The sequence below is a fragment of the Taudactylus pleione genome, unplaced genomic scaffold (genome assembly GCF_031769625.1).
Source record: "Taudactylus pleione unplaced genomic scaffold, aTauple2 ptg000292l, whole genome shotgun sequence".
Taxonomy (NCBI): Eukaryota; Metazoa; Chordata; class Amphibia; order Anura; family Myobatrachidae; genus Taudactylus; species Taudactylus pleione.
Window position 1 is genome coordinate 4,141,293 of NW_028284694.1, and position 26,512 is coordinate 4,167,804.

The 26,512-nt window shown below is 44.0% G+C and overlaps 1 protein-coding gene across 1 annotated transcript; it reads right to left on the bottom strand.

Annotated features, from left to right (window-relative positions):
- Positions 1-239: 239 nt before the first annotated feature.
- On the bottom strand, positions 240-15,448 carry GOT1 (glutamic-oxaloacetic transaminase 1). Its single transcript, XM_088482767.1, has 9 exons — positions 15,237-15,448; positions 12,199-12,380; positions 8,965-9,088; positions 7,593-7,705; positions 6,755-6,859; positions 4,566-4,716; positions 4,135-4,300; positions 1,799-1,941; positions 240-1,524 (listed from the first exon to the last, which is right to left on the bottom strand). Exons 1-9 carry the CDS (start codon positions 15,352-15,354, stop codon positions 1,385-1,387), a joined length of 1,242 nt encoding a protein of 413 aa, XP_088338893.1. The 5' UTR covers positions 15,355-15,448; the 3' UTR covers positions 240-1,384.
- Positions 15,449-26,512: the final 11,064 nt, after the last annotated feature.

Consider the following 26,512-nt stretch of genomic DNA (forward strand, 5'->3'; position numbering starts at 1 on the left):
TGGGCATATAGTTGTTAGCAAATTGTATTTGTTATTTTAGGTTCGGTTGTCATTTAATACCACCTTGTATAGTACCAATGGGCGCACAGCAAGATTGCAGGGATCGTTTTGGTCACGCCTTTGGTAGAATCCACTTAATAAAAACAATTGAACACTGGTTCTAAATAAATTCACCTGAACATTATGTCCGGCTAATTAGTTTAGAGTAGGAAAAGAAAAAAAAAGAAAAATGCAAAAACTCCATTTAATTGAATTTATTTCTCAGTTTGATAAATTAGGTTACAATATTTATCATTTTCCAACAAGTTTTTATTTTAAGACGGTGATTTTTGGCTATTAGTGTTACACCATGCAGCGGGCTGCGGGCGGCTGTATCCCGGTCATGTGTTGCAGTGTCACACAGCAAGAGGGGAGCAGTAAAGTCAAATCAGCACTAAGAATAAAGGGCTGCCCACCAGAAGCCTGTAACATACCCCACTAACCTGTGTAATAATTAGGGCAGTCTTACACAAATGACTAGAGTGCAGGTGCAGGTCTCCTTTATTACAGTGTGCAAAACCCGCTTTGTCTGTGCCTAGAGCACACAGCATTTATAGAGCAGATGGTCTGTAATAACGGGTAAGGGTCGCTTAATGGTACATTTCCAAGCCATGGCGACATGTACATTATACAGGTCTGGCATAAGCACCCACTCATGTGTGGGCCTTGAACTAAACCGGCACAGATATTTGTCGATAATGTGTCTGCAATTTCCAGCACATGCAGTGGGTCAGTTTATACTTTTAGTGAAATATAGCCTCGGGCTAAAGTATAGACTTTTACTGACGAAACACAGCGCCTACCTAATGTGCCATCCGCAGATTGAGACCGGCTGCCGCAGCCTGCTGTGTGCACTATGGGCAGAAACAAAGCACTCAACAGTGGAAAAGCCACAAAATATTGCACATGCCGAGTGATATCTACAGCCCGCTAACACAAAAACATATCTGCACTCTAGGGAAGCCTACAAGGCCTGTGCTTAGGTGGGTTTTAAAGTGGTCATTGAACACAGCCTCAGCATTTCAGGGCTCAGGGTTTCCTCATCTAACCACAGAGGAGAGAGTATCCCTGGTGTGGAACCAGCACCTGCTCTGGCCAGCTGAGGAGACCCGGAGCACCGCACTGCAGACATGACGTGGAGCCTGAGATAGGTAGTGCACGTTATTTCAGCTGTTGCTCACATGTAACAAGTCTCCCTGCAATCGTTTGTTCCGTTTAAATAAAGCCATGAAGAAAAATACAATTTAAAAAACAAAAACATTTGAGGTCTTAATTGTGAGCATGGGGGTGTGACAGAACACATCACAATTCTAATAACACTATTCACCATAAACATCTGCTCTCTTTACTGGATCTTGGTGACGGCTTCATAAATAGACTTGGCTACGTAGTCAATGTTCTTCGTCGTTAGACCACACATGTTGATTCGCCCACTGGCCATCAGATATATATGCTTGTTCTTAATAAGGTACTCCACTTGCTTGGCTGCAAATAGGCAAAGTGTAGATGTTAGACAACAGAAATACTGAAAAGGATACCAGGTTTACATCCACCAGCTCATCCCTATAAAATATATATATATATATATATATATATATTTATTTCCAGGGTAAAGTCTCACTGTTATCAAGACGGTGGGTTGAGCAGGTATAACATTGGGCCCGATTCATGACATGGTCTGGTTCTGAGTTGGGGATGGTTAAGGTGAAGCCACCAATATTAATGGAAGGAGGTCCATCTTACACGGTTTTACACTTACGATTAAGGCCGGTGAAACTGAACATCCCTATCTGTTCCACAATATGTTTCCAGGTTCCCGGCGTGTTGAGAGCTTCCAATCTAGATTTAAGTTCGGCCCTCATGGACAGCACCCGCTCCGCCATGGTCTTCACATTGTCCCTCCTAGATGAGCAGAAGACAAAAACATACAACACAAAGGGGGAGATTTACCAAACCTTAATAGGGCAAGTGGAAGCGTTGCCCATAGCAACCAAACAAATTCTAGCTATCAGTGGTCTTGTGAATTTTGACACGCTGCATATCAACATTAGGTCAACCTTGTATACCACACCTAATTCTACAGATGTGTCCTCACCTTACTGTGTGTCCATATGTCATATAGCATGAGACGTCTGACATGATGTAGACTGAGATGAGTAGCGGAACGTATTTTCTTTAAGTTTTGTATCTGATTCTGGGCATACATTGTACAATTATCTGGCCGATGTGCCAGATATCAGAAGATCGGCCATATCACTGTACAGTTCTGCCACTGGCCACGCCGAATCATACACCATGTCTGACAGACGCAGTCATTTGTGAGATGCAAGTCAGCCACATCGGGCAGAAAATGCTGCCCCGGGCTGAGTGACCAACATTTCTCTGTTCATTCTCAAGGTAGGATCAGGGAAACCTCTCCTCCCCATGGGAGGAAGCCAGATAGCATGTGGACATACAGTGACACCTCAGTGTATGGCCTTCCTATCTCATGGGTTACAGGCTGCCAGATAAATGGTCTGTCAGTCATTTTATCTGACAGTGCATGTCCAGCATTAGTCGCATCGTAAATATAGTGGAAAGCTGCTCACAGTGTACCAGAGATGTGACGCTGCAACATTTACCACACAGAAAATGGTTTTACGCAAGTAGAAGGTTGCAGATGAAGCACAATGAGCATGGGGAATGCGGCGGTTACGCACATCGGAGCCCTTTTACACATTCAGGCACAGGTGTACAAATGTTGCACGCCCCAGTGGTCAGTCACTTCTATGTTTTAATTATGCGAATAAGACATTTTTGAAGTGGAAAAGACACTCGGCGCAGACCTGGGAGGAGCTATTTGGCGTGACTGAAACAGTAAAAAAAGGTCACATCTGTTTTTTTTCCTGGGTTAATATTTATCTCACTCATTTCCACAGATCGAATCCTGATAACATGACCTGTTGGGGGTACTTGGGGACTAGAATTGAGCACCACTGCTCTTGGCCAACCGACTAGATCACTTCACAAATCTCCCGGCAAACTGGTTCCCTGTATTTGTAGCACAGACCAGCTCCACATTGACAGTGACTGGAAGAAATCAGCCCAACTACTGTATACATGAATGAGTTTGCCAACAGAATTTGGCAAGCAGCCGTACATAACTAGTCTACTCTACGATGCACTGCCATAAAGTCTGGGACTCCTGGTGCCTTCATATCAGCAACTTCATAACCTTTTCAACGATACTCTCACTGTGTGACCCCCGCTTTGCTCAATTCAAGATGCTACAACTTTCAACCTAGCGTAGCCCTCTCTCTTTATAGTAGCAGATATTCTGCCCTGTAGTCCTTCCCAGGAAACATTAGAGGTTCTGCAATCAGGGCCGGATTGGCCATCTGGCACTTCTGGCAAATGCCAAAAAGGCCGATGGCCTCAGGGCCAGCTCAAGAAGGGCGGAAATGTCCCCACCCTCCACCCCCTGTCGCCAGATTCATGATGAGCTCTGGGAGACGAAAGGGGTGGTGGCAGTGATGGGCCAGTGAGCTCTATTCGGCCGGGAAGAGACGGGGGTGGGCCCCCTTCGCGAGCGCCTAAGGTGGGCGGCCTGCCAGGGCTGATCTACAGCCCCAGTCCATCCCTGTCTGCAATACAGTATCTCAGACAAAGTCAAGGCAAGATCTCGAATATAGCAAAAAACTGACCGAGGTTTTTTTTTTTTTTATTAACTTTATTCACCATGGATATATATATAAACAGTATTGGCCTTTCATTTTCCATGCTAGGCTCAGAGAGCCTCCCCTTCTGTTGATATGCTAAAATTATATTTGGTGTGCATGGGGGAAAAAACAAATGCCCCGAACCCACCTCCAACCCCATTATAGAACCTCATACAAAATGCACCTCGCTTACATTATTGTGTAATAAGTTCCTGGAGCCTTTACATGTAATACTGCAAACTAAGAACTGATTTATGTAAAGCCAGCACTGTAGGTATAGATCTCCCCTGTAGCTCTGCTTACATTCATTAACTATTAGCACTTCTGTTTTCTTATTACACTGAACAGCCCTGAAATTGACCAACCTCATATGATCCATAAGAGATTTCCTTCTTACCATTCGTCAAACAGCTCAGGAGTGTTGAGGGTGGTTGCGACGATGCGCGCTCCCTGCGATGGGGGGTTTGACCAGGTCGTACGCACAATCTTCTCCATCTGAGATAGGACACGTTCAACACTATCGCCGTCTCTGCTCACAACGGTCAGGTTCCCCACTCTCTCATCTGCGGGCAGAAGACGTTATAATAGCAGCAATGGGATGAGTTTAGTTAGGGCCCACAAAATACTTGTATGAAAGAATGATCAGTGCAGGACTTAAAAGGATATTTGTAATCAAATCTTTTAGTTCTAATAGTGAGGATCAATGAATGGGTTAGTTATGTGAAGGTATAGCAAGATGTTAACATGCGATTCTTAAATAGAAATAGTTCCCCTGTAAAACACGTACTGATAAAATGGGCTCCTACATTATGATGTTGTGATACTCACTGTATAGACCAAAGTTTTTGGAAAATGACTGAGCACAGAACAGCTCAAATCCCTGAGACACAAAGTAGCGCACAGCCCAGGCGTCCTTGTCTAGGTTTCCAGAGGCAAATCCTTGATAGGCAGAGTCAAAGAATGGGAAGAGATAGCGCCTCTATAAAGGAGATGGACAAGAGAGGGTATTAACACCAGCAACGACCCATTATACATAGTGTTCATTCTAGCACCCTGCACCGGTCACAACCTATGCAGTTCCTATTTCCTGTCTTGGGTGTCGCTCTCTGCTCTGGAGCTTCTAGCACACTCTGGTTTGTATCTTAGCAGTTTGATGCATCAGCTGAGTGCTAGAAGCACCAGAGCAGATAGCAACATCCCAGACAGGAAAGAGGAACTGTAAGTGTTGACAGGTGCAGGGTACTAGAATGAAGACCAATACAAGCAATAAGCAGATTTGCAGTAGAACCCATTATAGTGAGACCCTATTCACCGACATTCTCCCATCAAACCTATTAAAATTAATTAAAAAAAAAAAAAGCACCAAGTTATGGTTCCTTTTTTAATAGTATTTTTTATTAAAAACAATTTCAAACTGGGCTTACTTTTAAAAACATGATGCCATGAATACTGTCTGTGGATGCAACAAAATTAATACATCAGTCACTGTCCTGTTTCCCTACTGTGGTACTGAGCTTTAGACATCCACTGGGACAGAGGCCTTTTGTTTCCATGGAGAATGCTACACTCATCACAGGCACAAGTGTCTATTTGAAAACCAGATCTGTGTTACAAAATATTGTTATATTAGCATCACTAAGGGCCGGATTTAATTACCTGTGAGCTGCCCCCAGGACAGCTACCGGCAGCTTCCCAGGATATAGGTCTAGCAGAATTTCTACTCACAGCCTATGGGGGCTGCGAGCAGAAATCAGCCACGATAATGGACAGAGAGTGCCACAAAGAAACAGTCATAATCCCAGAAAGTGATCGGGGAGAGTTTACTTACATGTGGAAGTAAATAAAGTTGTTCAGACAAGAACACTTATTTTGAAACTCATTTAGAAGGTATCTTAGTCTTATACGTGATAGTGGTGAGCATCTTATACTGTATGCATCACTTTCGCTCTCCTGAATGGAAACTGCCAGGGTGAACTCCATAAACACACACTCTAGGCATGTGCATCAGGCTTTCACATAATCATGGCAGCATCCAGGGAGACACCAGAAAGTTTTTTTTTTGTGATTAACCCGACCTTTTATGACAATGAAAGAAAGGTAAAGTACAGTCCACCATCCTCTTCTAGATTAAGGTTGGTTTATAAACAGTATTAGTTTAAGTAGCAATAAATGACTCTTGTTTAGAAGGAAAACAGAATGTTAGGTTTGTAGTATTAATAAAAGAAAGGTTTTACTACCACCTCTGAAATGTTCGGTGATCTCAGTTTCTACATACTGTGGACCTCATTCAGAGTCGGTCGAAGCGGCCGCTCGGTCGTATGGGAAAAGGGGCCGGATATGCAAATGATTCCCTCGCAAGTTGCGTCCCCAAGTTCGGATCGGTAGCTGGCCGACCAAGGGGAGAAAGCGACCGGAAGACAAAAAAATATGCCCCCTTCTCGTACGCATTACACGTCATCTCCGGGCATATAAGGATTAATCGAGACCATCGGGAACTATCGGAACTGGTCGTAGAGCTTAAGGTTGACCATACCCTCTCTTAAGCTCTACGATCATGTCAGTGTAAAAACCTCCCATGTCACATGTGCCATGACGCTACTTTGTTAATTATGCACTCCCATAAACCGTATGCACTCCCATAAAACACCGTTCGCATAATTAGGCACGCCTGCGTTCGGATCTCCACTCCCCCGTTTTCAAGCACCTTCCCCTGTTACCACCCACAAACGCCTCAATATGTCACTCAAACTACCGACCTGGCTGTGTTCAAGGAGAGATACATTTCTGATCGTAGCGGCTAGTTTGCACACACGCATTGCGAACTTTACGCATGCGCAGTATAGCGAACATCTGTGGCGTACGACCGCTTCGACCGACTCTGAATGAGGTCCTGTATATCATATAGTCATAGATGACTGATGTGGTGGAGTTCGGAACTACAAAGAATGGTTTGAGAGAGCACCAGATTATTTTCTTCATCATTACTTAAAACAAACGTGCGTTTTCTCCCTGCTTACCTTCATGACATCGGCTATCTGCTTCCACTGGTCCGGGGTGGGGTCTGTACCAGTAGGATTGTGAGCACAAGCGTGCAACACAAAGATGGAGTACTCCGGGGCGTTCTGTATGGATGCATAGGGGTAAAACCACAACAGGAATAGGTACTATGGTCATATAAAACACTTACTTACAGCAGACAATTCTATTATTAAGGGTTATATTCTATAGCAGAGAGATCAGAATGAAGCTTATCCTGTAGATTATATAAAGGGCAGATAGAATACACACACACCATCCATTTGCAAGTCTATTACTTGATGTTGCCTAAGGCAAGTCCTCGCTGTTTCAGTTATAGGAAAAATACTCTATGGGGTAAATTTACTAAGATGAGAGTTCTATTAAGAAGTGATGTTGCCCATAGCAACCAGATTCCAAGTATTATCTTCTAGAAGGTGCTAGAAAAATGAGAAGTAGAATCTGATTGGTTGCTATGGGCAACATCACTTCTTAATAGAACTCCCAGCTTAATAAATTTACCCCTAAGCATTAAACTTGCCTAGCACATAACATGATTTCTCAGTGTTCAAGATGTATAATTGTAATTTATGCATTATTTATCGGTGTTACCATATGAGATGGAATCTGATGGGCAAGATAAAGACATCCTGCAAACATGTGAATGACAGGCCAAGTCTTAGATTACAGACTTAAGACAATGTACTCTAACAATATAGACTGCTGCACTAGCTGTGTAATCCAGACAGTGGGCCGTACGAATGAGTCTGCAAATGACAACTAGCATCTTAAGATTTAACTTTTTCACCCTTAAAAAGGTCAAAACTGATTCAGGCTCACCTCTAAGTCTTCCAACAGCCCCTGAAGGTCGAGTCCTCGTTTAGCAGCATCCCAGTAATGATATGCCCTGATATCCTTAAAGCCAGCATCAATAAACACAGCGTTATGGTTTTCTGTACCCAGGATACAAGGAAAATGTGTAAGAATATAACAGTATACAAAAGGCTCATATCAAATCTCAGATAAATAACTTAAGCATAAGCTGGGCACTACGCTAGGATACTAATGATCCAGTATGAAAACATCTAATGTTACACTAGATCTCATATCCTGGCAGACATTGCTTTCCTGTTACGCAATCTATATTTACATAATCAGGACTCCATATTATAGGAATGCCATTATTGTAGTATTCTGTGATGTTTAAGTATACATGCACATGTTTAGGACTAGACAAATTATTCTTCCATACATATATACAATAAGCATTTTAATGAGAATCGCATTTCACAAACTGCAACATTTCAGGTGCAAAGTAAAATCATCCCATGAACATGTAAAACTTTATTGTTACCAATTGGCTCGGCCAATAAAACGCACATTAGTGCTTTATTAAATTACATGCTGGTGTTTTCCAAAACTCTGTATGAAAGACCGCTAAAGGCAACTGCTATTTCTGGTTGGCGCATGCACTCGTTTCGGCAAAGGATACTTTCTCCAAGAATAGTTACAATTGTGATATTTCAAGCAACTACTAAAAACACAAATATGAAATATTCATAAATACTCAACATGCATTACAGTAAATCTAGTTCGGTCAAAAAGGGACAGAAGGCCTGATTCAGCATGAACCGCAATTGCAACCTCGTACGCCGATCGGCCGATTGTTGCGCACTGCAATCACGCACGCAGATAGGAATCCATCGCAAAGTGAGTGGTGACGGGGGAGTGGTCGGAGAAATGTGGGTGTGTGTCAGTTATGGGCGTGCCTAAATTAGCCCCTGTGATGGAATACACAGCCTGAGTACTCACTACAAGTGATGAGACTTGTAAAATCTGCGACGGGTCAGAGCAGCTGTAATTGTGCGTGACAGGCCGATGTGTACGCAGGACTGCGAGGTATTAACGGATGTGAGAAAGCAGCAGTGGGCGTCTAATCTGGCTGAGCGGTGTCAGATATTAGCATATTTTCGCAGCTACATTGCATGCGATTACGCAGCTGCGATCGCAATTACAATCAGTGCTGAATCAGGCCCAGAAACTGTACTATCCCACCTACAAATAAATGTCCAGAAAACACTACAGTCTCTCCTTATGTAGAGCTTAGATCTAAAAGTCAGACTGTAAACTTCTTTATTAGTAGAGATACACAGAATAAGAAACTATTTGTGTCCTGATGTGAGATCTTACAGCAAATGTACACACGTCTCACCCCAGGAAGGAGAAGAGATGCAGATGGGGGTTGCAGTGTTATTGGTTCCATTGTACCAACGCCTTAAGAACTCTGCTCCAATGCGTAGTGCCCCAGTGCCACCGAGAGACTGGACGCTGCCTACCTTCAAACAGAAAAGACAGATAGAATTAAAGATAGCCGCAAAACAAGCTAGGAACAGTCATATTCCAGGTATATTCCAGATTGTTGTTGGAACCACCACCCCCCCAATTAGGAAGGAATAACATTAATTTATATCGTGTACAGCATATTATTGTAAATACAGAACATTACTGTACTGCCATGTATGATAAGGAACAGGTCTGTGTGATCCTGTGAGAGAATTCTGCTCGATAATGAAGGATCTGTCCTGAGCCAGATAGGCGGAAGGTATCACCTTGACATCTGCATTCTATAGCTAAAAGGACTACCAATAGACTTCAGGGACTCAGCCTGAGTGTGTTAAGCCTAGCAGAGGAAACTGTCCCAATAACGAACCATAGATTAATGTATATAGTGTCTAAACATATATTTTAGACCACCAATTGTTCCCTGTGCCCCACATACACTGAAGACAACCACTAATATGTAACATCACTGTGTTTAAAGCTCTATTTGTAAGAGGAGAGCTCGGTCTGCATGAGTAACAGGATAAATGCAGGAAATCTCATCTATTGCGCAGTCAAATGGAGTTTTGATTGGATGGCTCAGTGCAGTCCACCCCTCTCCCAGATTGGCCGCTCCGATCACGTCACCCACTAGTGTCGCTCCAGTATTTCTGAATTTATGGCAGGGTGGAATCAGCCTATAGCTCTACATAAAAAGCACATGTTCCTGTATTCTGTGTGTCATGATCTTTCAGTGATGTGAAAACAGCTCTTTTAAGAGCTGCATTTGAATAATAAACGCTTCTCTTCCTAAAGATGATAATCTACAGAGATCCTGTAATCTACACAGAGAAGAACTAGAACTACCACTGTAATCCGCCATCCAGCTGTCCTGTGTTGAGTCTGGCATCATGAGGCAATGCTAATCCCTGCTACATGGCAGTCCTGGTCCTGAGTAAGAGGTCAGGGAAACAGCCAGTCACCAGCAATACAAAAAAGCTGCAGCTGCTGAACACAGCAGCCAGAAGTGAGCAGTTATGGTGCGTACACACTACACGATATGCTCCCTGGGCGATATCGTGTAGTGTGTCCCCGGCAGGGTGTGCTCCATGTCGTTCATGACATTGAGCACAGCCGCTGAACGATATCATTAACGATATCGTTCAGCGCCGGGCTCTCTCCCCCATTCCCCAACATACAGCAACCTGACGTGGTCGTCAGATTGTGCTGCATGTTCAGGCGATGGACAATGTTGGAAACGACCAGCGGGAGTGCGCATAGGTGGTCGTTTCCGACATAAGAGTGCACGATTACTGAGCGATTGCACGATTACGATGTCGTAATCGTGCAGTCGCTCAGTAATATCGCCCAGTGTGTACCCACAGGTGCCAGGTGAAGGAGCCTGCTGGTGGTGGCAACTACTATTCAACTTTCTTGAGGATGAGTCACCACAAGTGTAATCAAACTTCTAAGTTTATAAGGACTTAGATACGTTGATGTTTTGAATACACTTTCTTGCCATATTATTACTTAGGGTGCAGCCTTGTTCTTTTTTAAGGGAATACATACAAGTTCCTCTTTCCTGCCTGGGGTGTCTCTCTGCTCCTGTGCTTCTAGCAAACAGCTGATGCAACAAACTGCTGAAATATAGACCAGTGTGCTGGAAGCACCAGAGCAGAGAGCAACATCCCAGGCAGGAAAGAAGAACTGCACGGGCTGTGACAGCTGCAGGGTGCTAGAATGAACACTAACTCTGCTTGAGAAGTATCAATATGAAGAACATGTTCACTTTACAACAAAAGTTTTCCAGAACCTTATCCAGAATTATGCAGTTGTCCAGAATTTTTCCCACTCTGCCCAGCCACAGATGAAGAAAAGCATATCCTTAAGTAACTGCACTGTTTCTAAAAGGTGCCCACACACATACCGACTTGCTCCCAATCAGCCGATGTACACGATTTCACCTGAACTCTCCCCAGGCACGATTTGGAGTTAAAAATGTCCAATCTGACTAAAGATCTATCTTGCAGCCAGTGCATTGTATCCCAGATTGGCTAATCTGCCCTACAGCACGGCAGATCTGAAGATGCAAGGTACGACGAGCGGGGACGCGCATCGGCATCGTGATCAAGAGTAGAAACTCACAATTTGGCCATTTTTTACATGATCTGTCGTCACGATTCGTTGAAATCTGCCAAATTGGATGAAAAGTCGGTATGTGTGTGGGCACCTTAAGGGGTTGGGTACGGGATGTCGGCGCTCGGGGTCCTGGCAGTCAAAATTCAGACGACGGCATCTCGACAGGGTTAGGATACCAACACCTGTCGGTTAGTATCCTAATCCTCCCCCTCTCCGCTGCCTAACCCCAACAGTCCCCCTTTAGTGCCTAAACTTAACCTCCCCCCATGAATCCTAAACCTAACCTCCCCCGTCCGCACCCTAAACCGGTGTGTCCTAAACCTAACCCTCCCAATCCCCTGGGATTCCAGCGGTCTGAATCCTGGCGCCTGCATCCCGACCGCCAGAATCTCGAAGGCAAGTAGCAGGGTTAGGGGTTAGTGTTAGGCACTAGGGGGAGGGTTAGGGTGCGGGGAGGGGGAGGTTAGAGTTAGGCACTAATGGGGGAAATAGGCGCCGGGGAGGGTTAGGATACAGACCAACAAAGTGCTGGTATTCTAACTCTGTCAGGACGCCAGCATTAGGAATTCTGACCACCGGAATCCCAAACCCCAGCATCCCATACCCGACCCCTTTGAAACGCGCATCTTAACCAAAGGGGGGATTCTGTGTAACCTCATCTGTAAGACAGCCTAGACATGTCCTGTAGCTTGTGTAATTTCATCTACATTCAAGTGGAATTCTATTATTGCAAAATAAAAAATCCTTAATCTATTTGCAATTTATTTTTTATAGCACCACAACAACTAAAATGTATATTAAATACAAACAGGGTTTATCGTCATAAATCGCTATATTTAATTGTCCGAAAAATATCCCTTCTAATAACAGCAGAACAGTTAAACACATACGAACCAGAATAATTTACATTTTGCAAACTAACCGGTCCAAGAGCATCAATATAATGTAGGAGTAAATAGACCAAAAAATAAAAAATAAATAAATTTACCCGATTCTCCTTGAACGCTGGACTGTCACTGCCCAGAGCAATCCTGGAAGCACTGGAGCGGAATTCCGGCATTCCAAGAATCGGCAGGTACTCGTGGTTTAACGTGTGGTCATTGGCTATCATCTGCTCCACTTTTTTCACCACTGGCAAGATCCAGGGCAGAGAGTCATCTGTGCGATAGGCTGAACAACAAAATGTGAGCGTTATATGGATTAGCTACCCAAGAACACCGTGGGGTAAATTTACAGAAACTTCTATAAAAGAAAAGTGGAGGTTTTGCCTATAACCACCAACCACATTCTAGCTCTCACTGTTCTTGAGTATACAAGACACGTGATATCCAGAATCAGATTGGTTGCTATGGGCAACACATCAACTTTTCCTTTTTAAAAGTTTTAGTACATCTATCTATCAGAGTGGATTAAGGAACATACTGTTTATAAATCACAATGCAATATAGATACAGAAGCTGAAAATGGAAACCCACACGTCCCTTTTTGGCCAGCCCATTTTTATCCCTAAAAACCATCAGGCCCTATTTTAGTTTTAGCTTTTTCTCGGATTTATGATAACATTAGGTCTAGATCAAGCAGGGCCGGAGAGACAAACTGTGGGAATGAGAGAGACAGGGATCATGGTCAAATTAAGGAAGGTGTGACCACACCCCTTCAGCTACAAAAGGACTGAAAATGGGGGACATGTCTCCTCCACAGCTCGCCAGGCCCCTCAGACAATGCCGGGCCTGGGTAATTAGTACACCCCCCCCCTTCTCTTGGTGCCCCCAACACCAAGCAGCTTTATCGTTCCATAGTGTAGATTCTAACACTTCTGCTGGAAGATTATTCCACTCTTCCACAACACGGCATGGTTTTACAGATTTGTCTTACCATCATTGACCTGCCATTACTCACACTTCGACTGATGTTACTTGCAATTGTTTTGTTGACATAAACCCCAAGGGGTCTTCCAGCATGTGCAGGTCTAATAGTGGAAACTGTCCCACTGATGAACCATGGTGTTGTTTCGGAAACAGATTATTGTAAATTTTGTTTGTACTTTTAGACAACCCATTATTCCCTGTGCCCAAAGCTATACCCTGATGCCAGCCCTTAATATGCAAAATCACTGTGTTAAAAAAGCTGCCAGCTGCAAGATGATCGGTCCCTGCTCACGGCCAATAGGTGAGAAATTAACTGGACATGAACAGATATACCTTGTTTATTGGCCCTGAAAAAATCTAGGCCTGATTGGTTGACTCAGCAACTCTCCCAAAACAGTTAGTAGGACGCAGCCAGTCACCAGCACGCAGGTGTTGCAGCAGCTATACACAACTTCTAGAACTAAGGGAATCCACACTCTCCAAAAAATGGTGGCACACTGCAGCGGTAAAAACATTTCCCCCAGACAGGGTGGCATAGTAAGGCCACACATGCCTTAGAAGTACAGTTGTATATTTTGTAACCAAGCTTAGCAGGCTTAAAATAGCCAGTAACACGATAAAGTGCAACTTCATACCACCCCCTTTTGTCATTTGGCACAACGTATATGGAAAGTGCATTCATTCCGCAAGCATGAGTCCGCCAACGACTAAAGGCATCACTTCAACTTACGCAGGAAGAGCCACAGGATGCAGCCTCAGAGGGGCATACAATGCAATGACAGACAGATGAACATTACTGGTTCTTACTGCACCAGGTTTGGATAATTACTAAAGCAGTCTCATTAGGACTCCAATGGGGGTTAGATACAAATTTTGGACACCTTATCCCAGCCAATTTGTCCCCCCCAAAAAAAAAAAAAAAAAGGATTAGAGAAGAGACATGAATCAGAGTTTGCCATGCTCCACATGATAACGGTGTTCAGAAGTGCTGGCTCTGCAGACACAGCCCACACATTCTACCTACCCACGTTCATAAAACAGACGTGCTGCCAGCAAAACAGTTCACTTGATAACGGTAATAAAAAGGCAAACTGATAACTGAAGACTGGAACCCGTAGCTGCTCTTTGCCCCCTCAGTGACGTCCCTGGCATATTGTTTTCCAAGTTTCAGCAGAAATACCGCCTTATACGCTTCCAGACGCGGATCTCCCCATCTAGTGAGTGATCAATCTGCACACTCATTAATTTTCCAAGGACAAAGTGCAGCATGTATTGTATCCTAATCCATAAACAAATCATGGGCAGGCTGGTTCTTTCTGCCCTGCAGGGGTAAATATCAGTAGTTACACAATATATTGGCATCACTCCTCAAATGTCCCAGCACTTCTAGTAAAGTCACACAAGTAGAGCTGACCCATCCACTAGGCTCCTGCCAAGGACGCAGCGGTCCGGGTGTTACACAAACCTGCTTACATGTGTGGGGTTTATTTTGACAAATGTCAACAGTGTATACACACCGAATAACAATCACTGGTTACTAAAAGGTCCCAAATTGCTCAACCTTAACTTGTCTATCCCCATGGGATAGGTATGGCCATCATAAGCCAAAACTTAGCAACCATCGATGCTCCCAGCTCAATGGAAATTTTTTTTTTTCCATTCAAAGCCTCTTTCCAACACTCACCAGAAAAACCATTATTTCAATGCAGCTGTAGATACCCAGAAGAGGTGACCGCAGCACAGCATCTTTATTGTAGCAAATTTTCAGCGTCAACTGGTTTCCACCATCGATGGATACATAGTGATTGGAACATCACCTGCACTATTCAACAAGGACCAGGCCCCATAGCAATAAGCTGAGAGGCAAAGACCTTCACAGCACCTACAGGTTGCAGCATGCACCTCCCATACAGTAATATACGAGATAGATAGATATATATATACATACACACACACATACATACATACATACATACATACATACATACATATAAAGGTCGGCTGATACCCATGAGGACACTCTGCCTTTATGCAGTCTATTACAGTATTGTCTCCACAGCTGGTGCAGAACTATAAGTCCCAGCATGCCCTGCCAGTGTCTGGCTACGAGAGCATGCTGGGACTTGTAGTGCTACAGCCACTAGTCGCCCTCACTCACCTCCCACGCCCAGGTTGACCTTGTCAGGGTCACAGTCCATACGAAAGTCCGCGGTGAGCTTGAATACGGCCACTGGGGGCGCCATGGGAACTGCTTGGAAGACGGACGCGGCGGCCATGGCGGAGTACAACGCTGTCAGACACCTACTAGCGATAAGACGCCGACTGCGGCCGTCACTTTCACCTTCACCGCTAAATACCGGGGGCGGAGACTGAGAGAGCCAATCACAGCCAGGGAACAGGACAACGCCTTTTCAGCATCACCTCAACGTCATAACACTGACAGCCTAAGGAGGTGACCAATCACGTGGACGGATATAAATTGATGGTAGATTAGCGCGCTATCATTGGTTAATCAGGCAGAGGCTTGTGAGACCTAGCGTTCTATTGGACGTTTGACGTCAACGTTAACATATTAGCGTCTGGTATCCCACGGCAACTCACTGGGCGCCACTCCCACTGTGAGGAGACTAGAGCAGCCCAGCTGTGTGGGGGAGATGTATCAAACCTTCTGAAATGGACAGGTGGAGCCTGGAGGTGTTGCCCATTGCAACCTATCAGATTCATTAATCTAGTATATTCTATAAAATGATAGAAATTGGTTGCTCTGGGAAACACCTCCACCTGTCCTCTTTTGAAGGCAAAGGATATACACCTTATAGTATTCAACTATGTTAAAAAAATAATAATAATGTAAAAGAGAATTCAATCTTTGTGTTTGTGTAGTCTAGTCTAGATGGATATATTTGCACTTTTTCTGTGTTTAACTTTATACTAAAAATATTTGTCTTTTGTTCTTAAATAAAATGAATAAAACAAGAATGAGAGGAGAACATTTCTACAAAATACATTTATTATGGTCGACATATCTTGTAATAGATGTATTAAAATATACAGTATATGTGTGTTTAGGGATGTAGTGAATATGCCGGCGGACGGGATGCTGGGCGCTGATATACCGATGCCGGAATCCCACCGCCCAGCAAAATGCAGATGACACTATACCAAAGGGGATCAGGATACCGACCGCCGGAAGTATGCACGTTAGCCTGGGGAAGGGGGGTTAGGTTTAGGGACCTCCGGGGGGAAATTAGTGTTAGGCACCCCCCCTAGTGTTAGGCTGCGGGAAGGGGGGGTTAGGGATAGGCACCACCGGGGGGGAGGTTAGGGTTAGGCACCACTAAGGGTGGGCTAGGGGGGGGATAGGGTTAGGTTACTAGTCGTGCTAGTCAACCGCCGGTATTTCATACCCAACCCATGTGTTTATACTGTGTATATACACACACACAAACAGGCCATAATTAAACCTCCCATATCTAGAGCCATCTGTAGCTGGGTCTAACAAGCAGAATGTCACCATATTTGGTAGGGAGACTTATTAGGACATGGGAAACAGGATTCTGTGGGAAAATTAATTGGTGCAAAAAGTCGCCAATAGGGGGAATATGGCACTGTACAATGTGAAAACTAATGTTCAGAATTACTGTTCTAAACTAAATTGATAATAAACATTTATATTACTGTGTTATCATTAGTGTAATCGTTCATTACAGTTTAGTCTTGTTATTAATTTTTCTGTCCATTTTCATGCTACACTCACATTATACTGCACCATATTACCCCTATTGGAATTTTTTTTGCACTAAAATTGTTTTCTGCTGAACCCTGCTTCCCATGTCCTAGTCTCCTAACTCATTTGGTGACATACCGGTTAATAGATCGAGTTACAGACTGCTCTGCATAGTTCAATTATGGACACCCTGTATATATTGCTATTGCTATCCTGGGCCCAGGATTTTGGCCATGCCCCCTCCAGTACGCGGCTTTTGAGATCCTGCATGGGCAGTGCTGGCTTCATGGGTCGGAGCACTCTGTGCCGGCTCCTTATAGTGGGCCCACACATCGTCCGAAAATGGGGGCGTGGCCTACTTACCATAGGCCACACACCCTATGTGAAGTTATTAGGCATGGCGCGCCTCCAAATAACGTCAGGCTGGGGGGAGCCTCAATAGCTGGGCTTCCCCCCGCCCTCTCCTGTCACGAATGCGCGCAGCATCCATTCAGACTCCGGCACTGCCGCACAACTGCGGCGGTGGGGGTCCCCAGCCTCCCAATTTCACCACTCGCGGGCCACTTCACCCCACGGGTGGAACAGCGGTACAATACTGAAATCGGGATGTTGGGGAGGGGTGCGCCTTCTATGGGTGGCACACCTGTTCGATCGCACTGGTCGAACACCTCTAGAGCCGGCCCTGTGCCTGGGTCCCCACAACTATCTGACACATCAGAAACTTTCAGTCACAGCTCATCATACCTGCATACTTGCCTACTCTCCGAGAATGGCCGAGTGGTGCTCCCGGCTGCCCTAGAAAAGAAGGCAAGTCTCCTGCACTCCCCTCTAGCTGCCTGCAACCATACCCCTTACCACTGCCAGCTGTTTGCAACCCCCCGCAGCCAAAAACTTACAGTGCACAAGTTTATGATCTGGGGTGCTGAATCGCTTCGTCATAGTCCCGCCACCCAATACGCAATACCTGGAGGAAGGGGCAGTTAAGTTGGCAAGTATGCATACCTGGACGGACCGCTGAGCAGCCAAGCTGCAACCAAGCCGTGGCACCCACGACCAACAGAGCTCCTAGACCCAACTGTGGGGGATATTAATCAAAGCTTAATCAGCTCCTAACTGTCATTATTCAAACAGCCTGTAAAATGACAATTAGGAACTGATTGGTTGGTACTTTATCTCTCTCCACTTTACCTCTCTCCAAGCTTTGATAAATCACCCCCGCAATTCATCTGGATTTGTTGTACAAGTAGTGTCTTTTTTTGTAAAAAAAATTTCTGTGTGTGCGTGTTAGGCTTAGCCGGACAAGAACAAGATACAGCCAGCAACGCAAGTTGCAACCTAGTGCTGTCCGACTCCAGCCGTCATTAATCTGTGCTCTGGGCTCAAGTTCTGGACCCGAAAAAAAAAAAATAGTGTCTTTTGTCTATTTTTTTTCTATGTGTGCGTGTTAGGCTTAGCCACACAAGATGCAGCAGCAATGCAAGTTGCAACCTAGTGCTACCCGACTCCAGTCATCATCAATCTGTGCTCTGGGCCAAAGTTCTGGACCCCAAAAATAAAAAAAATAGCGTCTTTTGTCTTTTTTTCTGAATTTGCGTGTTAGGCTTAGCTGCACAAGATACAGCAACGCAACCTACTGCTGCCCGATTCCAGTCATCATCAATCTGTGCTCTGGGCCCAAAATTCTGGACCCGAAAAAAAAAAATTGTCTATTTTTTTTCTGTGTGTGCGTGTTAGGCTTAGCCCCACAAGATACAGCACCGCATGTTGCAACCTAGTGCTGCCCGACTCCAGTCATCATCAATCTGTGCTCTGGGCCCAAGTTCTGGACCCTAAAACCCCCCCAAAAAAAATAGTCTTTTGTCTATTTTTATTCTGTGTGTGCATGTTAGGTTTAGCCGCACAAGACATAGCAACAGCGCAAGTTGCAACCTAGTGCTGCCCAACTGCAGTTGTCATTAATCTGTCCAAGTTCTGGACCCGAAGAAAAAAATTTAAAAAGTAGCGTCTTTTTTGTGTCAAATTTTTTTCTCTGTGTGTGCGTGCATGTTAGGCTTAGTCGCACAAGAACAAGATACAGCCAGCAATGCAAGTTGCAACCTAGTGCTGCCCAACTCCAGTCATCATCAATCTGTGCTCTGGGCCCAAGTTCTGGACCTGAAAAAAAATATAGTGTATTTTGTCTATTTTTTTTCTGTGTGTACGTGTTAGGTTTACCCGCACAAGATACAGCAACGCAAGTTGCAACCTAGTGCTGCCCGAATGCAGTCGTCATCAATCTGTGCTCTCGGCCCAAGTTCTGGACCCCCAAAAAATATAACAAATAGTGTATTTTTTTGTCTAATTTTTTTCTGTGTGTGTATGCGTGTTAGGCTAAGCCACACAAGAACAAGATACAGCCAGCAACGCAAGTTGCAACCTAGTGCTGCCTGAGTCCAGTCATCAATCTGTGCTCTGGGCCCAAGTTCTGGACCCCCCCCAAAAATTGTGTCTTTTGTCTATTTTTTTTCTGTGTGTGAATGTTAGTCTTACCCGCACAAGATACTGCAACGTAAGTTGCAACCTAGTGCTGCCCGACTCCAGTCGTCATCAATCTGTGCTCTGGGCCCAAGTTCTGAACCCGAAAAAAATAAAAAAATATTGTCGTTTGTATATATTTTTTCTGTGTGCGCACAACTGCACGTGTGAATTTTGTAACCGCACCTTGGCTACACTATTGGTGCTTGTGACACTGCTTCAAGACCGCAGAAAATATGGAGGGCTGTCACATGAGAGGAGAGCAAGGCCAAGAACCACATGTTGTAGCTGCCAGCAATCATCGTGATGATGCAAAGCCGTCAACTTCCTCATCCTCTATGAAGGCCCATGCCCCAGGGCTTAAGTCACGCCATCGATATGGTAAAGCTACTTTAACCGAACTTAAGAAAAAAACAATTGAAAGAAAATTTGCCTTTAGATAAACAAAAAATTGGCAATATGCCATTCACTACACAAAATGGCAAGGAAATGATAAGGCCTTGGCCTTTATTTGTGATGACTGCTGGTTCTGATAGCCCTTCTGCTTGTAGTAGTAGTGGTGGTGGTACCATTAAAAAATTGAAAGTTGTTAAGAAGAGCAAGACAGAGCCGGAAAAACCAACTGTGTGCCCTGAGAAATTGAAATCACAAATCCCCGAGGAGAGTGCAAGTATGTCCGCGGTTGCCATGTGTGAGCCAGACCTAAATACTAGTGTACTGGAGGATCCTCCAAGCTCCAACATTTGTGTGCCCTCTGTAAATGTGGGGAAGGGCAGTCAACATATTGCATATGTAGTCAGTAAGGATGCTTCTGTGGAATTGCACATGGAGCAGGAGGATATTATGGTAGTTGAAGGCGCTAAGGATGATGAGAATGTTGATGATGAAAATGTTGGTGATGAGGATGTTGATGCCGAGGATGTCCTTTGTGTAACAGCTGTTGCCCATGGATTGAAAAAGCCAAAGCCCATTGTTGTCATTGTAGGGCAAAAGACAAAAAAATCCACTTCTCACGTGTGGAATTATTTCCACCCCAATCCGGACAACAGTTGTCAAGCCATATGTAACCATTGCCAAGCAAGAGGGAGGAGAGGGAGGGACCTAAACCACCTAGGAACCTCCTCCTTGTTACGTCACTTGGAGCGCGTTCATCAAATATCAAAGTGTATGTCGCCACGTTCCAAAACTCAAAACGTAACAAGTCCAGTGTCACCTTCCTGCTCCATCTCCGTGGGATCCAAGCGCCTTCGATCTATAACACCAGCATCTGCATCATCATTATCCTCATTCATCATCGAGAGTAGTAGTGCTGCATCCAATATTGTTATTCGAAGCATGATTGAGTCCTCTCCTATCCGTGATTCCTTAGAAGGATCCTTGATGACTATGCCTGTTGCTGCTGCTGTTGCTGTGAGTGGATCTTCATCCCAGAAGGGGACCAGGAGGAGACTACTTGTAGTGTATCCTCCAAAAAACAATTAACTGTCAAACAATTGTTTGCAAGGGCAAACAAGTATGACAGCAATCACCCAGTTGCACAGCGGATTACTGACGCCATAACAGCTATGCTGGTATTAGATGTGCATCCAGTATCCGCCATTACTGCAGTGGGTTTTCAACAGTTAATTGAGGTCCTGTATCCTCGCTACCAGGTCCCTTCTAGATTCCACTTCGCTAGAACAGCAATTCCAAGTCTGTACAAGGACATTAAAAAAAACCTTATTAATGTCCTCAGAAATGCTGTTGTACCCACTGTCCACTTGACCACTGATATGTGGACAAGTGGGACAGGGTAAACTAAGGATTACATGACTGTGATAGCCCACTGGGTAGGTGTATAGCCTACAACAGCAGCAGCAACATCTACCAAAAGTAGGGATGTGCAGGCTCGGATAGGTTCGAGTTTGCACGTTGAGTTCGGATTTTTCCCTCCAAAAAAACGGAACTCAGAAAGAGGCTAAACGTCATCTTACATGGACGAACATCATCATTCCTGGTCAAAAGTCCAGGAATGATGATGTTCGTCCATGTAAGATGACGTTTAGCCTCTTTCTGAGTTCCGTTTTTTTGGAGGGAAAAATCCGAACTCAACGTGCAAACTCGAACCTATCCGAGCCTGCACATCCCTAACCAAAAGACAGTTGATACAGAGGCAGGCTACTCTTTGTATAACTGGTTTCACTAAGAGACATACCACTGAGAACCTCTTAGAAAAACTCGGGGAAATCATTGCTAAATGGCTTACCTCACTTGGACTCTCCTCAGGATTTGTGATTTCGGACAATGCCACCAATATTGTGAGAGCATTACATCGGGGCGAATTCCAACACGTCCCATGTTTTGCTCACACAATTAATTTGGTGGTGCAACATTTTTTTTAAAATGACAGGGGCGTGCAGGAGATGCTCTCGGTGGCCCGCAAAATATCCGGACATTTTAGACATTCGGCAACTGCTTGTCAAAGATTGCATGACCAGCAGGTACTGTTAAATTTGCCCTGCCATCAGCTAAAGCCAGAGGTAGTAACTCGGTGGAATTCTACCCTCTATATGCTTCAGCGGATGGAGGAACAACAAAAGGCCATCCAGGGCTATACAGTGGCCTATGATATAGGCCATGGAGGGGGAATGCACCTTACTCAAGTGTAGTGGAGAATAATTTCCGTGTTGTGCAAGGTTCTCAAACCCTTTGAACTTGCCACACGTGAAGTTAGTTCAGACACTGCCAGCTTGAGTCAGGTCATTCCCCTCATCAGAATTTTGCAAAAACAACTGGAGAAACTGAAGGAGGAGCTGAAACGGAGTGATTGCTCAAGGTATGTCGGACTGGTGGATGAAGCACTTGATTCACTTCGCCAGGATCCAAGAGTTGTCAATCTATTGAAATCTGAAAAATATATTTTGGTGACCATTCTGGATCCTAGGTTTAAGTCCTACCTTGTGATTTTTTTTTCCAACAGACCAAAATCTAAAACTATGCAAAGAGCTGCAGCCGCACATGAAACACCATAATCTCCTCCTTCAGTTTCTGCAGCTGCCAGGAAAAAACTAAATTTTCCTTACAGAATGCCTGTTGGTCATGCCGATCATTCACCAAAAAATGACATCTGGTCGGGCCTGAGAGAACTGCCTACTAGTGACATGTCTTCTACCGTGACTATGTGTGATACGGTCTCCATTCACAGAATGGTGGTGGACTATTTCTGAGATAACATCCTAATAGGCATGTCAGACAGTCCCTTTCAGTACTGGCAGGAAAAAAAGGCAATCTGGAGTCCAATACACAAACTGGATTTGCATTACTTAAGTTGCCCACCCTCCAGTGTGTACTCCGAAAGAGTTTTCAGTGCAGCTGGCAACCTTGTCAGTAATCGGCGTAGGAGGTTACTTCCTCAAAATATGGAAAAGACGATGTTCATTAAAATGAATTACAAATTCCACGAGGAAGACCTCTACCAACAATTACATAAAAAAATTACAGAGAAGCCTATGGTGGATTCCATCGGGGATGAATTAATATTGTGTGAAGAAGAGGATGTACACACTGATGGGGATGATGAGGACAAGGACGACGACAACTTATGATGTAAAGCCAGTTTGTGTATGGGATCATTTTCATTTCCATGTCCATATCACATTGGCAGCTTGTTTTATGGGGGTCCAAACAAACCAATAATTTCAGCCACAATTGGCAGTCCTTGTCGCTGAAATGATTGGTTTGTTAAACTGTGAATGTCCTGTTTCATATACAACATAAGGGTGGGTGGGAGGGCCCAAGGACTATTTCATCTTGCACCTTTTCCCTTTTCATTATGAGCTGGTTGGGGCAATGCTGCCTGACATTTTTAATTAATGTTATGGTTGATTTAGGAACCAATGATTTGTTTTTAAATTAATTTATTGTCAATTTTACAGCCAGGGGCTGCACCAATTAATTTATTTTTATTAATTATTCAGCCAGGGGCTGCACCCAATGAATATTTTTTTACTTATTTAAATAAATTATTATTAATTATTCAGCCCGGGGCTGCACCAATTAACTGTTTTTTAAGTAATTTATTATCTATTTTACAGCCAGGGGCTGCACCAATGAATTTCTTTTTATTGTTAATTTTTCTGCCCGTGGCTGCACCAGTGAATTGTTTTTTCATTAATTTATTATCAATTTTACAGCCAGTGGCTGCACCAATTAATTTTTTTAGTATTATTAATTATTCAGCCCAATTAATTGTTTTTTTAATTTACTTATTATCAATTTTACAGCCAGGGGCTGCACCAATGAATTGTTTTTTAATTAATTTATTATCAATTTTACAGCCAGGTGCTGCACCAACTATCAACTATCAATTCTTCATTCCTCAAGGGTATCCCAACCATCATCTTTGCACAGTCCTCAACTCTATTAATAATTATATCAATCAGTTTTTTGAGCCAGCAAGCTGGATGCAACATTTTGGCCCTTTAACTAGATGAAAAAATCAATATTGTGAGCTGTGAGGTGGTCAAAATTTACTGGAAATGAGTGGAAATAAATGGTATTTAGGTTATTGATACTGTAGGAACAAATAAAGGCCAATTTTATGTGATTTTAGCAGTTTTTTTACTTTTTAAGAAAAAATCCAGATCCAAAATCAAAACCCGAAAACAAAACACTGAGGTGAGGTTTTGGCAAAACCAATCCGGTTCCAAAACCAGGGGAGATCCAGATCCAAAACCAAAACACGGGGGTCGGCGCACATCCCTACTCCTAAGTGTTTTGACCAGCTGGTCATGTGATCTTCGACAAGCAGTTGCCGAATGTCTAAAATGTCCGGATATTTTGCGGGCCACCGAGAGCATCTCCTGCACGCCCCTGTCATTTTTTAAAAAATGTTGCACCACCAAATTAATTGTGTGAGCAAAACATGGGACGTGTTGGAATTCGCCCAGATGTAATGCTCTCACAATATTGGTGGCATTGTCCAAAATCACAAATCCCGAGGAGAGTCCAAGTGGGGTAAGCCATTTAGCAATGATTTTCCTGAGTTTTCTAAGAGATTCTCAGTGGTATGTCTCTTAGTGAAACCAGTTATACAAAGAGTAGCCTGCCTCTGTATCAACTGTCTTTTGGTAGATGTTGCTGCTGCTGTTCCTGTTGTAGGCAATACACCTACCCAGTGGACTGTCACAGTCATGTAATCCTTAGTTTGCCCTGTCCCACTTGTCCACTCATCAGTGGTCAAGTGGACAGTGGGTACAACGGCATTTCTGAGGACATTAATAAGGTTTTCTTTAAATCTGGTGGCGAGGACACAGGACCTGAATTAACTGTTGAAAACCCACTGCAGTAATGGCGGATACTGGACGCACATCTAATACCAGCATAGCTGTTTTGGCGTCAGTAATCCGCTGTGCAACTGTGTGATTGCTGTCATACTTGTTTGCCCTTGCAAACGATTGTCTGACAGTTAATTGTTTTTTGAAGGATACACTACAAGTAGTCTTCCTCCTGGTCCCCTTCTGGGATGAAGATCCACTGACAGCAACAGCAGCAGCAACAGGCATAGTCCTCAGGATCCTTCTGGGGAATCACGGATAGGAGAGGACTCAATCATACTTCGAATAACAACATTGGATGCAGCAGGACTACTCCCGATGATGAATGAGATGTTGATGATAAAGGTGTTGGTGTTGTAGATCGAAGGCGCTTGGTTCCCACAGAGAGGGAGCAGGTATGTGACATTGGACTTGTTACGTTTTGAGTTTTTGGAACTTGGCAACATACACTTTGATATTTGATTAATGCGTTCCAAGTGATGTAACAAGGAGGAGGTTCCTAGGTGGTTTAGGTCCCTCCCTCTACTCACTCTTGCTTGGCAATGGGTACATATGGCTTGACAACTGTTGTCCAGATTGGGGCTGAAATAATTCCACACATGAGAAGTGGATTTTTTTGTCTTTTGCCCCGGCATGACAACAATGGGCTTTGTCTTTTTCAATCCATGGGCAACAGCTGTTGCCTTACTTACACAAAGGACATCCTCATCACCAACATCTTCATCATCAACATCCTCATCATCCTTAGCACCTTCAACTACCAAAATATCCTCCCCTCCATGTGCAATTCCACAGATGCATCCTCGATGACTACGTCTGCAAGAAGTTGACTGCCCTTCCCCACATTTACAGAGGGCACACAAATGTTGGAACTTGGAGGATCCTCCAGTACACCAGTATTTAGGTCTGGCTCACACATGGAAACCGTGGACACACTTGCTCTCTGCTCGGGGATTTGTGATTTCGATTTCTCAGGGCACACAGTTGGTTTTTCCAGAGCTTTCTTACTCATTTTAGTGAATGGCATATTGCCAATTTTTTGTTTATCTAAAGGCAAATTTCCTTTCAATTATTTTTTTTTAAGTTCGGTAAAAGTAGCTTTATCATATCGATGGCATGACTTAAACCCTGGGGAATGGGCTTTCATAGAGGACGAGGAAGTTGACGGCCTTGCACTACTGGTGGCAGCTACAACATGTGGTTCCTGGCCTTGCTCTCCTGTCATGTGACAGCCCTCCATATTTTCTGCGGTTTTGAAGCAGTGTCACAAGCATCAATAGTGTAGCCAAGGTGCGGTTACAAAATTCACACACGTGCAGTCGTGCGCACACACTAAAATATTAAAACAAAAAAAGACAATTTATTTGAATACATTTTTCAGCTCCAGAACTTGGGCCCAGAGCATTGGAGTGGGGCAGCACTAGGTTGCTGGCTGAATACACGTACACAAAAATATAAAAGACACTTTTATTGATTTTTTTTTTTTTTAGCACAACTGGAGTTGGGCAGCACTAGGTTGCAACTTGCGTTGCTGGCTGGATCTTGTGCGGTACTGCAGTTAAGCCTAACTCACACACACACACAGAAAAATATAAATTACACTTTTATTGAATTTTTTTTTTTCGCATGACTGGAGTCGGGCAGCACTAGGTTGCAACTTGCGTCACTAGCTGGATCTTGTGCGGTACTGTGGTTAAGCCTAACACGCACGCACACACACACACACACAAAAATATAAAAGACACTTTGATTGATTTTTTTTTTTAGGACGACAGGAGTTGGGCAGCACTAGGTTGTAACTTGTGTTGCTGGCTGGATCTTGTGTGATACTGTAGTTAAGCCTAACATGCATGCACACACACAGAAAAATATAAAAGA

What these genes read in the sequence shown, in the direction of transcription:
- GOT1 (XM_088482767.1), bottom strand. Translation starts at nt 15,354, where the DNA reads ATGGCCGCCGCGTCCGTCTTCCAAGCAGTTCCCATGGCGCCCCCAGTG. An exon ending in GGCTGTTGGAAGACTTAGAG is followed by an intron (nt 6,860 to 7,592) that starts GTGAGCCTGAAT and finishes GCATCCATACAG; the next exon opens with AACGCCCCGGAGTACTCCAT. An exon ending in CAGTTTCACCGGCCTTAATC is followed by an intron (nt 1,525 to 1,798) that starts GTAAGTGTAAAA and finishes GCCTATTTGCAG; the next exon opens with CCAAGCAAGTGGAGTACCTT.